Raw genomic sequence first — 13,851 nt, forward strand, 5'->3', positions numbered from 1 at the left:
ACGTCCCTCCTGAACACCCAGGGCTGTTCCCATCATGTCTGGGATTTGCAGAGCTGCTCCTGATGCTGGGCAGCACCCAGGGTGTTCCACAATGTCACATCCCTGAGTCACAGACCAAGCAGAACAGGCAGGGAGCTTCTCTGCAGATGGCCCAGCCCCACGGTAAATAACGTGCATTTTCCTTAGGGGGACTCAAGACTCGTCCCCACTCTGTCTGCTGCGGGGACAAAGGACAGATTCAAATGGTTACAAGATTAATTCTTTCAGCACTAATCATTACATTGGCCCACGACCTTCAGCTGCCTTTGGCAGGACAGTGACCAAACCCATGGCAGAAAGCTCCCAAGCACAGAGGGCAGTGGCAGAAGGTGCTAAAAATCCAGGGAATCTGCTGATTTACGAGTTTCCCACCTTGCTCAGCCTGCACACCAGGCAGCCCTGCCTGGGACAGCCCCTGGTTTCTGTGTCAGACAGACACACCTAAGCTCAAGCACAACCACATTCCAGAGGTTTAAGAGCTCTGTGCTCAGCAGCCAAGCCCCAGGCAGCACCAGGCTGTGCTCACAGCCCCAGCAGACACCCGGGGAGCCCAGGGCAGCCCAGCCAAGCAGAAGTGCCTGTGCACACCCCCAGTGTGGTCACTGTGCCTGGCCTGACACACCTGCACCCACTGAAGAGCTCTAATGTGCTCTGTGGAGTAACAAATCCCAGGTCTCAGAGGAAAGCAGTCCCCAGGGTTTGAAAGGATGGGTTGTTATTCCAGAAAGTGCTCTCACCACAGACGTGGTGGCAGCCCCAGCTCAGGCCCACATACCTGTATCTCCTCCTCATACATCTTCATGCTCAGATCACTCTTGGTCCTCGATCTGCGTCCCAGAAACACTGCTGACATTTGCTAAGGAGTTGGGGGAAGGAGGAGGAAACACCAAAGACATTATTCATCAGTCACTGAGCAGCTGGATCTGTCCTGGAACTTCAGGCATCCTTCCTGTGGACACCCCTCATCCACTGATGAGCTCAGGCTGTCCCAGGCTCCTTCTGTTGTCCCCTGAGGGACTGCAGCACCTGCCCTGTGTCATGGTGACACAGGGGTGTAATGGCCATTATTAAAGCAACCACTTCAGCTCTTCCCAGATGGATGAGACAACAGTTCTGACACAAGAGCTCATTTTACAATTTAAAATGTTTTAGAATGGAAGCATAAGCAGTGCCACAGAGAAAGGAAGGACCTGGAATCAACGCCATCATGCTGCTGCATAATGCTCCAGGACTGTCCAAGCCTCAGTGTGTGATGGCACAGAGAGAGAGGCAGGAGAATTATGAGACAGTGGCTTCCTTAAAGAAAAATAAATGTGCCTTTTTTCCAGTCAGCATGGGGCCAGGACAAGGGAATTTTGCAGGCGACAGGGATGAGCCTTTGTCGAGGCTGTGCAAGGTGCAGCTGCTACTTTTCTAGAGCAACAGCATTTTGTGATGCTGCAGAGTCGCTCCAGCAGCTCAGCCCTCAACAACTACAGAGGCAAGTGGATCTTCTCTCTTCAGTCACACAAAGGGGCACTGGCACACCTCCCTCTCCTGAAGGTGAGAACCTGCAGTGTTTCCTCTTACCCCGTATTTGTCCATCTGCAACACAATCTTCTGCAGCTGGGCTGTTTCAGTGGCACCTGAAGTCCTCTTGTACAGCTCAATTATGCCAATCACCTCCTCCTTGGAGATCTCCTTCTCCAGCACAATGCCATTATCTTCTGGAGAGGCAAGAAACAGAAAGAGGGAAAAAAAACCCTCTCCAAGATGAGCATTGCTTCAACAGCCACCACGGTAACCCTGGAAGGCAAAGCCTAAAGCACACAGGACCAAGCCAGAGGTCAGGTACAGTCTGTACCTGCTTTTGTGACAAGAAAGGGATATGCTTGACCCCAAAAAGGCAGGGAAAAGGTTAACTAGTAGAGTAGGGCCAGCAAACTTTCAGACCCAAATGATTCTCATCAGGCTCCTTGGTATCTTATAAAAAAAAAAAAATCTTGTAGCTTTTTTGCTTGCCTGTAAATCAAGAAATCAAATAATCACACAAGAGTTGCTGCCTTTTGACCTTCACCTGCCTAAGAGAGCTTGGGAGTCCAGGATTAACCAATGTCTTCACTGCTCCCTTCAAACTGGGTGTAGGAAGGACCGCAAGTGTTTCCCTAATTAACAACTCCTGCACCACAATTTGATCTTCTGGCACCTAAAAAACCAAAAAACAGGGGGCTGGGGCCTTCACCTGCAGGAACAGCAGGAGAAGGGCTGTAAGAGATTAGTGTGGCTTTGGCACCTGAATTAGCAGGTCAGGAAGGTACCTGCAGTTCCAGACCCCCAGCTTAGGAGAAAAAGGACAGTGAGTAAGTGATGACTCAGAGGGATGAGGGGATGGAGAGCCCAGCCACTGTCAGTTCCTAGAGGGAAAGGCATGTCCAAAAACAGCACGGAGTCAGCAGCCCAAGTACAACCACAAAATATGGAAAGAACTGGGCAGGCAGTGTCTGTTGTTCTCTGGGTCACGGCAAGAAGTGCTGGCAAATCACCTGGCAGACACATCCTGCCACCAGTGAGTGTGTTAGTGAGGAAGGGAACTTGGTTTAAAAAAATTATTCATCTTCCCTTCCTATAAGGTCTCTTGTTGAGTTTTGCTACATCCTAGCTGCAATATTTCCTAGAAGTCTTTCATGAAATGCACACGGACTTCCTATTTTCAAAGAATTTGGTTGAAATGGCTCAAGTAGTTGAAGTTTGTATGTGTGTGCGCACACAAACGTACAGACATACCTAAAACGCACATAAATACACCCACATCCACTTTTTGGGGAATTCTGGGGGAGAGATGAGGGGCAGAGCAGAAAGACCAGACAGAAATATCACACAAAAGCAAAAGAATTAGCTCCGCATGTCAGGCTGGAAAAAAAATCAACTGGTTTTCCTGGCCAAGCCCATTCTCTGCTGGAGACATAAAGCACCAGGGAAAGACAACACTGTAGGTCAGCCAGGCCTCAGCTCTGACCTTCTGAATCCTGGTTCTTCCGAGTGTAGTTCATGCGGAAGACAAAAGCATCCAGGATGAACGCCACGATGATTGTCATCACCACCATGGTCACAATGTAGAAGATCATGAAGTACAGGCGGCTCCAGTGAGTGGTTTGGGATGTCACCCCTTCCTGAAGAGGAAAGGGAAGAAGTCAGTAGTGCACAAAAGAAGGGAGAGGCACTGTTAACTGCTTGTTCACAATAATAATAATAATAATAATAATAATAATAATAAAACTCTCTGTCTCTCATTCCTGGCTCCACAGCTGGCCCCAGGGACTGCTTGTGCAGTGCTCAATGCCCCAACAAGTCCTTGCAGCTAAAAAGAGAGGTTCCTACAGGCAAACACACAGAACATCCAAAGCTTGTGGCTGTAAGAGCTGCTGTGCCACGAGAACACAGCTTGGACAGCAGGGTGACAAACTGGAGCGCAGGGTGACTTCGTTTGTCCAGACTGTGAAGCCTGAAAGCATGCCCAGCAGCATGGCAGGGGTCAAATGCCTCCAAACAGTCAGAAGCAAAAGATACCTGTCAACAAGTGACAACACTGAGCCCATTCCAATCCCCATGGGAAGAAAACAGTGGTGCCTGAGCTGACAGAGTCTATGCTGCCTGCAGGGGTTCACTCACCATGATGATGTACCAGTCATTGACAACCGTCAGCTCAAACAGTGTCACTGCACAGAAAGGGAGAAAACACATACAGATAATTGTTTTATCCATCCTGACCTGTTTTACAGTGATTTTTAGGTAAATTATTTGACAGGGAAGACTGACACAAGACAGCAAAGTTTGAATAAAGACAGCAAATCCAGAGAGAATGCAGACCCTCCCCACTGAAATTACTTCAGACAAAGGGGGTCAGACCTGCAGCATGGCTTCATCTCTGTTTTTTAAAGAAATCAGACCTGACTCTTCACTAGAGAGCATGGGAGACCTCTGAAATCTTCAGGAGATAAGCATTCTGCTCACACATTAGGAAAAATCATGGAGAGTAATCAACACATTCAAATTATTCTTCATCAGAGGGTTTAAAGAGAGGCATCACTGTTGGTTCTTTAGAAGGACAGTGACTTAATGCCCTCCTTAAACATCTCTGGTCTGATCACCAGCCAGAACAGATCTGCTGGCTTCCATCTGGCTTTGAGCGACCTCTGCTTATGCTGCAAAGCAGTCCTGGCACAATCAGTCAGCTGGAGCTCTCCAGACAGAAAGAGCAGGATGCTGAGTGAGGTGCATTAGCAGGACTCCCTGGGAGAGTCCCAGGCTCACAGGAACATTACAGCATTACAGAGCCATCCAGCTCTGCAGGAACATGGGATAATCTTTGCTAGGGAAAAATGTGCCCTTACCAAAGCTGTTCAGAATGTTGTCAAAGTTGTTGAGATAGTAATAACCTTCTTCCACAACTGTTCTGTTGCCAACTGTGTGGTTCACCCAGCGGTAGGAATCTGCGACTGTGCTTGTGCTGGTTGGAGAAACCAGGACAAAGAATCAGCAAAGACTGGAAAAGCAGGGAAAATCTAAAAAGTTATAAATATCAGCCCCTCTAGAGAGGGTGGCAAGCAGAGTGGCAACTTCTACCTGTTGGCCAACACTTGTCTTTTCCTCTGGAAGGAACCCTCTCTCCTTCACAGCTCAGCACAAGCCCAGGGAGCACATGGAGTCTTTCTGACCATTCAGCAAATATTACACCAGAGAAACTGAGAGTTTGAGTTCCATGGCTTTTACCCTTAAAGCTTGGTATTTCCAAGTAGTCTGCCATCATTTAAGGTGAAAAGGCACAGGATAGCTTAGATTCCAGGATCAGGTGAATTTATGTTGGTATAAAGGGAGGTCTAATTATCTAATACCCCTGGACAAGCAACTCTGGCATCATAGAAACAGAATGGTTTGGGTAGCAAAGGACCTTAAAGCTCATCCAGTGCCACCCCCTGCCATGGGCAGGGACACCTTCCACTATCCCAGGTTGCTCCAAGCCCCTCCAACCTGGCCTGGGGCACTTCCAGGTATGGGGCAAGAGAAATGAAGTATCTCTTGGATTTTTGCCACATGTTGCCTTAGCTACAAAACCCCATTCAGCTCCATCCTCTGGCCACTTTTCCACAGGGAAATGAAGCTGCCAGAGCTCCTTGCTGCTGGCTGAGCACCAAAAGCACTGTTGAGGGGGCTGGATTTGAGGTACTCACTTGCAGCAGTTTGGGTAGACCACGCCAGCGAAGAACTCCATGCCAACGATGGCAAAGCAGTAGTAGAAGATCAGCAGGGTTAAACCCAGGCTGGAGGCAGAAACAGAAAGAGTACTGTGCTGCTGAAGAGTTGCTAGGGCAGGGAAACACAAAATCCCAGGCTGGTTGCTCTGGGAGGAATTTCCAAGGGATTTGGAAACCCCAGACCGCTCTCCCTGCTGCTGTGGCTCTGCAGTTCTTGGCCTGCTCTCATTCAGGGAGCCTTGGACAAGGCGTTTGCCACTCGCTGAAGAGAGAAACCAAAGAGCAGCCTGGACTCCCTCCCAGTCTGTCCTTTTCTGTTAAATAAACGAGTCTCCACAGTTCCTTCAATAAGGAACACCACACAGAGTTTCTACCCTCTCCACATCCTTGGATGCAGGGACTGTGCCAAGAGCAGGGCTCTCCAGCCAACCCGCTCTGCTCAGGCCTCCTGCGAGGGAACCAGGGCTGAGGCTGCCCCACTGAAGCAGCGGGCTACCCCATTCAAGCACCGGGCTACCCCTGCTCCACCATTGCACAACAATGCTCTCTTGTGGTGGCTCTGCAGAGGGGAACATCTAGGGCCGAGGGTGTTCGTGTGCCAGTGTTCTTCCCACATGGGCTTCCTCCTCACCAAGAGCTGGGATGGGGGAGAAAAGTTAAAACAAGCAGGAACTCTTGGTTCTCCTCCAAACACAAAAGCAGGAGGAGGCCCGAGGTGCTGGAGTGTTGCCGCTCCAAGAAATTGGAAGATTAACACTCCCCTGCAGCACAGTGAAGAGTCAGTAATGACCCACTGACAGATCAGAACACAAATCCCTTTAGCAGGTTTGACAGCTCCCTATCCTGACCCCAAACCTTCACTCCCCTCTCCCTGCCATCACCCAAAGAGCAGAAGTTGGTATCTGGCTGTCGCAATGACCGCCACTGACCACTGCCCAGGCCAGCTCCTGCGGTGTGCGACAGGAGTGGGGAGCGGCTGGAGGCTCTTGGCTTTAAAGCTGCTCCTCAGGAGTTCAGCTCTGCCCAGGGGAGCTGAAGCTCCAGGCACAGTGGCTGTCAGCAGTCCCAACGAGGGAGAGGATAAAAAGTAGCAAGGAGGCTTGCCACACGGGATAATCCAAATTTATTGGAAGCAACTCCCAGGAGACAAGCCTCGAGCAGCTCCAGGGAACCCCTTATAAAGGGAGGTGTTACAATGGGGATGGCTTAACTGGGGACCAATAGAAATCTCTAAGAGAGGGATGTGGACGAGGATAGACATTTCCTTGGGCCAACAGCCCCAAGGGGAGGAGGGGAAAGGGATCACATGCCCCAATGGGGCATCGAGGTTTAGGGGATTTCCAAAGGGGGAGGTGACTAGAGGGGTTGGGTCTCGGGGGATTGATGGGGACCATATAAGGGTAAATTGGGAGGTTTCAGATGATGGACACTGAACCTTCGGGAACAACAGGAGGGGTTTGGGTGATTGATAGGGAAAGAGCTAGAACAAGGGGAGGAGAACAACCATGTAGGGAGCACCGGGGGAGAGGCTTGGGTCTGGGGGAAACCAACTGGGAATAGGAGTGGGGAAGGTAGGGATGAACCACTGGGGTACAGAAAACTTATATAAAAATACAATAAAGGTATTGCATCACCACACCTGGCCATCCGAGGGAACAACTCAAACATGGTGTCCAGGACGTTCCTGTAGCGTTTCTTCAGTTTAAACAGCCTGAAAGGAGAGGCCAGGAGTTACCCACACCCCGCAGCTTTCCTGGTGTTGGGGAAAGAGTTAAAAGGAGAATCCCAGCTCTCTCTACCTCGCAGGTCAATGACAGGGAGGTTTCCTGACACCTAACTGCTCTTGCTCAAGTCATCTGTGCTCACCTTCCAGTGTCCTGCTGTCCCATCTCAATGTTTATGACACATGCAACTACAGGACTGAGGATCTCAGGGAAAAAAAGGCTGTCTTTTTATAAATAGCTATTTAAAACCCCTAAAAACTGTAAGAACTTACACTAGTCCCATGTACAGGGTCAGGATTCATTCCTGCTTCCTTCGGACACAAGCTTTTCTGTGTTTCCCCCATGACCTAATAAAAATTGATGAAAGAATACTACACTGTTCCTGCTAATTTAAGATTTGGCAACCCCATCAGCCTTTGCAGAGAAACACAGCTGCCAAACAGGCTTTGGCAGGGGAGGAACAGAGAAAACATTATTTTTTTTCCCCTCTTGAGTGTCATGAAGTGTTCTTAAAATCCTCACTGAAGAGCTAAATTACATTAGCTTGTTTTTAACAAAACATTTTGCCTCAAATCCCTTCCCCCCTGCGGCTCTGGAGGCATTTGTGAAGGTGAGTAACCTAGACATGAGAGGGTTAATCAGCCCCAGCTCCCTGAACTGCAGAGAGGTTACAGGCCATGGTCTTGCTCCAAGTGTGAGATGCAGTTAGAGCAGGGCAGTACTTCACCCTAGCAAGCAGCATCCTTTGAAAACTGTAATTTCTGGTAATTCAGTGGAAATTATTAAACTGGCTCAGACCATCTCACCCTGACAGAAGAGCTTTTCTCTGAACAGCATCAGACAATTTAGAGGAGGTGTAAGAACCCCACGAAGGCAGACACAGGATAATCTGCCCCCAGTAAATCCCTTGATCTCTATTAGAGATCAGCTTAAGCTCCAAAGCATGGGTTTTCATATCCCATCCCAAGTTTTTGTTATCGTTCATTTTGATAACTCGGGCTAATCTCATTACCCCACGCAATTCCTGTTTGCCATGGTCACATTCCCACAGAGCAATCCTTGCCCTCTCCTGCTAAGGAGCTCGGTGCCCAGTGGGACTGATGGAAAACAAGCCTGTTTTCTCCCACGGGCTCTCTGGAATTCTCCCTTCCCAGCCTTTCCCACCTCACCTCAGCAGCTGGAGGGGTCGCAGGACCACAATGAAGTAAAAGGGCTCCATGTTAAATGCCAGTGCCATGAGTCCCAAAAATGCAAACAGGGTGACTGAGAAGTCAAAGCTGGAGAGAAAAATAAAATAAAATAAAAGTAAGAGCAACGATTTATCAGTAGTGCTTCAGCAGAGAAGAGGGACTGGTGCTGCTCCAGCTTAACAAGATCCATGAGGCCAGGGGCAGAAGAATTTTAAGAGCTGGCTGATGGCTTGAAACTCCTGACAGAAGTTGGCTTTTCCAACCCAAAAAGGTGAATGTGCACTTACAGATTCCAGCCTGAGGACAGGTACTCCACAGGCCCCAGCCCAGTGGTCTTCAGGAGCAGCTCCACGCCATAGACTGCAAAACAGGAGGAGTCAGGAATGAGCAGCATCACGGGAAAGGCTCGTGTGAAGGTTTGCCTGCATGGATGTGTGCTGATTTTAGCAGAGCATTTCTGAACAGGGGTTTAACAGACCCCACCCATCCTCCTTATTCTCAGTGAGACTTTTCCCCTCCAAATCAACACCTTTTCCTGTGTTCATGGAGATTTCTCTCCGGAGAAGTCTACAAAACAATCCCTGCCAGGCACAGCATTGTTCTTGATGGAGGCTCTACACCCATGGTTAAGTTGTAACTTCAGTTCCCTTCCCAGCTCCTCAGGAAATGACACAGCTCTGTTGGGAGGCATCAGCTTACTTGTGAGGAAGACGATGTAGCTCCACGGTACGTTCCTGGAGAAGAAATTCCCCCCTGCAAGACACAAGAACAGATTTCTCAAGCCTTGCCCTTTTCAATCCCCCAGCACCACAGTCAAGGAACAAGCTGTGATGTTTCCTACCTTGCAACATGAAGGTTTCAACAAGAATCCAAATTGCATTCACAGCCACCACAGTGTCTGGAAAACAAAGGAAAAACCCATAGCAAAACCACTCCTGGATATCCATTTCTTAGGCTAAAAAAAAAGAGTACAATATAGGACAAGTGGCAGGGTCATTGGTTCCAACTCAGTGAACAAACTGAACTCAGAAATTGGGAGTCTTCCACCACATCTTTTTCCAGGCCCTTAACAGATGTAATACCTTTATGTTCAAAAGGAAACAAAACGAAAAAAAACCAACCCAACCCCCAAATTACTGAGTAGGAATAGATCATTTAGAAGCCAGCAGGCAGCACCAGGAGGAAGAACTTTTCTCCTCTAGAGAAGAGAAGCACAGACTCCTTCTCACAGGCAGCTCAGTTGCCAAGCACTCCCTGCAGCAGTGAGGACGATCACACCTCCTCGAGAGCAAACAGAATGTGCTTGACTGGCAAGGCAGTTCCTCATCCAGCATCCTCCAGCTGCAAGATAAAACCCCCCAAGGTTTGGGAAAGCTGACCACCAACCCACCTAAATGCAAGAAGCTGACTCCCACAGCACAGCCCCACGGGGGTGTTGTGCAGTGAGCCAGGCAGCCTCTCCAGAACCAGAGCTGAGAGCCCAGGCTGGTGGTACAATTGAGCAGTTCCCTCCCTCTCTACCAAAACTCCAAGATTTGTCCATAAACCATGGCTCAGACCACACCAACTCCTTGGAGTGCTGGCAGTGATGCCATGATGATTTTTTGCCTTTTCTTTTATACCCCTTTTATATACCTTTTCATAGCTTTTGTATTCTTAGTGGTTTTTTGCCTACATTCTTGGACTTATTTGTCAAGCTAGGAGACTAAACAACTTAGAAGCCTCGTAGCTAGGGATCAGTGTGCCCCAGACCCCAAGGTCCTCTCCAGAACATATTCTGTAAACTAAGATAGAACCATCCAGGGGAAGGCTCCTTGGGGAAGGGGGCTCACTCGAGCCTCTCACTGGGGAATCTTTGATAGGTATGCTAATTAGTAACACCTATAATGTTATACCAGATCTATTTTGAGTGTGCATTTGGTGGGGTGCATTTCGGTGCATTCCACCTGGACGTGTGCACCTAAGGATCCTTTAAATAAATACCAAGGTAAAATCCCTTTTTCCCTTCTAACTGTGTTTGATTATTGATTTTAAGACCAGGAAAAGGCATCAGCAGACACAGCACACCAGACCCACATGAGCAAGGGAGCCAAGCAGAGACAGCTCATGACTTCTACTCACACATGGTGTACTGGAACACACGGGACTTCACAAGGATGTTGATGCCTGTGTGAAGGGAAGGATGACAGAACAAATGTTTACACCATCCTCCATAGCACAGATCCCTCTATCTTCTCCTTAGAGACATTTTTCATACCAATCCTCAACACAGAAGCTAAACAGATCAGCAGATTATTAACTTTCATTTGTTGGGAACAAGTTTAAATACCCTTCAGAATTCCAGCAGCAATGAAGTCATTATCCTCATGCCCCCAAGATGTTTGGTCTCTATGTCCTAATTCTGGGGTGTGGACAGAGGTAAATGCAGCTGTCCGTGTTTGAACAACAAGGAAGGTTGGGAGCATCAGCAGAGCTCTGAGGGCTCCTGTGGCAGCTGTATTTGGATCAGAGGGTGTCATCTGTTCCCCAGGAGCACACACCACCTCAGAAGAGCTGCAGGTTCTTAATTCTGAATAGCTCCATTCAGTCAGGAAACTTGGGACACAGGAGATAAATCCCATTGGCAAGACTGATTTACTCTGATGGGTGTTTGAGGCCTCTTTTCCCTTCCCAAACTGCTGTCCTTGACCTGAACAGGAGCTGCAACCACAGCTCAGGACCAGGCAGCCTAAGAGCTTTTGTGACAACCCAAATCCCACTCCATGGTCACTGCAGGAATGTTTACAGGACAGAAATCTTCCCTGGAGACTCTGAATGTAAGGCTCTGGCCTCAGAGGCTCCGGATACCCAGGGAGTTGGTTAGAAAGCCTTCCCTTAGGTGTTTTCCAGGGGTGTTAAGAGAAAGTCCCTTCAGAGTGTCCTGTCTTTGTAAGAAAATACTCTTCCTGTCAGCTGAACACGTGCTGCCATGAAAACAGTGTGCTACCTTTAAAAATAAGGAATGCAGTCCGTGGAAGGTCATCAAACCAGTGCTCGCGGTTTCGTTTTGCCTGGAAGCAGAACAGCCTCGGTCAGCAGCAGCCAGAGCTACATCCATGCAAAAGAAAGGGCAAGGATGGAGACCCACCTTACCCCCATCATCTGCTTCTCTTAGATTGCCTTTGTTTCTTACCCAGCTCCTCTCTGAGCACTCATTTTCTCCCCCTCCCACACACAGTTCCCCTCTTCTCCCCCCAACAAACTCTCACCTTCCATTTTAAGCCAACAACTTCATAGAAATTGTAAAAATCCTTTAGACTGCAAAACAAAGAAACATCTGATCAGAGCCTTGAGGGTGACTAACTAGATCCTTAATTGTCCTTGTCAGACATCACCAGTGCACAGTCCCTGGAAGTTATTAACTCCTTATCAGAACTGCAGCCACAGCTGACAGAACTCAGCAGTGACCTCTTCCCAGCCTGGCCAAAGGTTCCCCACTGACAATAGCCAGAATCTCCTTTCTGTAATGCTTCAGCCCTTAAGGGAAACTCTGACTCTACTGAGCTCCAGAATTCTACCACTGAGAGGAAAGACCTGAGGCTTTGATGCCAACTCCAAGGGATGGAGATTGCACTGCTCTCAACAAGTCTTGGACTTTCTTAATTACTTGTACAGTCCTTTTCGAACATCTTTGCACATTTTCTTTTCAAGGTAAAAATGAAGTTTGAAAAAGGACATGAAAGCAAAGAAACTCCTAGAACATGAGTGCCTGTCTAGGTGCTCGGGGTCAGGCCTGTAACAGCTTTTACATGTCTGAAAGTGAGGATGCTGAACTTCTCGGACTCTTACTGGTGACATTGGTGCCTGCATTTCTCAACTCAGTCTTTCTCTCCCTATGCCATTTTCAATCCTTTTCTGTGGTACTTGACTTGAAGGAGAAGCATCAGCACCAGTTTCACAGGAGAGTCACTTGGAACCTGTCTGTGGCCGAAACAAAGGGAAAGGAAGAGAAGGTCTCCTGCTCTAATTCCCTCTGCTTCCTTGCTGGCTGGAGATAGCTGCACCCACCCACCAGAATGGCAATTCTCTGCCTCATAACACAGAGGATGGCAGCCCTGAAAGCACCAGCAGAACCAGATTTTAATTAACAAAACCCTGGGGGGGGACAGCCAGCTGCTGGAGAAAAGCAAAAACTTGTTAAGCTGCGAGGCTGCGCTGTGTGAGGAAATGCTCCTTGCAGGCTCCAGTGCTGCTCCCCAGCTCCTGGCTCTGCTCTGGCAGGGGAGTGGGAAGCAGATCCTGCCTGTGAGTGCCAGCACAGCGCTGTATCCACAAGAGGGCACGCAGGAACTCCATCACCTCCCAAGGAAAACCTCAGCTCTCAGGGTACTCACCCCTCCCAGCTCCCTGCTTCCCAGGAAAATCCTTCCCATCGCAGAACGCTATTCCCACATCCCAGACAACGCTCATTCCATAAACCCAGCCATCCCCTCCAAAGCAAAGCCCAGCTGCAGGGAGTGGAGCAACCTCCCTGCTCTGGGTGCAGCAGTAGGACCATTCTACCTGACTAAAGGGGTATTGCTCTGGTTCAGTGCTTTGAAGGTGAGATATCTCTCCCTGGCACACATCCGAGGCTTGTAGAACCGCAGCAGCCCTTCGAAGTGCTTGAAGGAAATTCCAGACGGCCTCTGGCAACAAAGGAATGCTGTCAGAAGCAGCAGCATCAGGCAGGAACACACAGAGGCTTTTAATTCTCACTCTGGATTTGTTTTAAGCAGGATTTCATACATTATAACCGAGCCCCCTAAGTACCCTGAGATATTACTTTAACATACCAAGCTAATCCCAGGGCACAGAGATCAGAAAGCCCTCCTGGCAATTGGTCCCTCCAGCAAATGCAGAACTGTTCCCTGTTGCCCCACCACCTGAAAATTGTCCAACCAGGCACCCCACGCAGAGTTCAACCCCTCTTCTTGGGAAATTAGCAGGCAGCCTAACAGATCCCACCACGGCACTTTTCTAAGACCATCAGCTATGTGCACTAAACATGACCTAATCTACTAGAAGTGGGTTAGTTATTTTTGGGTCTTATTTCTCTTGCTGCTCCAACAAGTTAAGCAAGAAATCGACCTTCTCCCCCAAGTGCTTGTCCCTGTAAAAAGTTGTTTGTAGGTGAATTCCTTCTGTTTCTGCACTGTTCACTGGTGCAGGATCTAGAAAATGGATTATATCTTCAATTGGATGACCCATCCCTCCTCTTCGTAGTGGTGCTTCTAAGCCAAACAAGTCCTCAAGTGACCCAGACTGAATCAGAGAGAAATCAATGATCACATGCACTCCAGAACAAATTCCCCTCATTTTATCAAGCCATAACCTCACGCAGGGTTGAAATTCAGAGTACTCTGCTTTTTCTCCAGAAACAGAGGTGAACGAGTTACATGAATGAAAAAACCACCAGCCCATGGTGAGTCTGATCACAATCAACAGAGATAAATCACCCTTTTTTGGAGGTGCTGTTTCAGCAGCCCAGCCCAGGGGTGCTGCTAACACAGCTGTACCTGTTTGGTGACCAGCAGCCGGTACGCGTGCTGGATGGCCATGCGCTTGTGCAGCAGCAGGGACTTGAACTTCCTCTTCTCAATGTCATTGAAAGTGTCAAACACAACAGCCAGAAGCTGAGAAGACAGG

General features: G+C 48.7%; 1 protein-coding gene across 7 annotated transcripts in view; it reads right to left on the minus strand.

Moving 5' to 3' along the window:
• Positions 1-13,851, minus strand: part of TPCN1 (two pore segment channel 1) — a 42,376-nt gene that overhangs the window by 2,882 nt on the left and 25,643 nt on the right. For all 7 annotated transcript variants that reach the window (XM_032128417.1, XM_032128414.1, XM_032128418.1 and 4 more), the window contains 16 exons: positions 13,722-13,838; positions 12,727-12,851; positions 11,433-11,481; positions 11,171-11,234; positions 10,306-10,350; positions 9,026-9,082; positions 8,884-8,937; positions 8,472-8,544; positions 8,164-8,271; positions 6,910-6,981; positions 5,247-5,336; positions 4,410-4,525; positions 3,688-3,734; positions 3,035-3,188; positions 1,609-1,745; positions 815-895 (listed from right to left, as the gene is read on the minus strand). In XM_032128417.1, coding sequence (XP_031984308.1) covers positions 815-895; positions 1,609-1,745; positions 3,035-3,188; positions 3,688-3,734; positions 4,410-4,525; positions 5,247-5,336; positions 6,910-6,981; positions 8,164-8,271; positions 8,472-8,544; positions 8,884-8,937; positions 9,026-9,082; positions 10,306-10,350; positions 11,171-11,234; positions 11,433-11,481; positions 12,727-12,851; positions 13,722-13,838 — 1,389 coding nt within the window. The remainder of the gene's footprint in view (positions 1-814; positions 896-1,608; positions 1,746-3,034; positions 3,189-3,687; positions 3,735-4,409; positions 4,526-5,246; positions 5,337-6,909; positions 6,982-8,163; positions 8,272-8,471; positions 8,545-8,883; positions 8,938-9,025; positions 9,083-10,305; positions 10,351-11,170; positions 11,235-11,432; positions 11,482-12,726; positions 12,852-13,721; positions 13,839-13,851) is intronic.

This window comes from Corvus moneduloides, chromosome 18, assembly GCF_009650955.1.
Source record: "Corvus moneduloides isolate bCorMon1 chromosome 18, bCorMon1.pri, whole genome shotgun sequence".
NCBI lineage: Eukaryota > Metazoa > Chordata > Aves > Passeriformes > Corvidae > Corvus > Corvus moneduloides.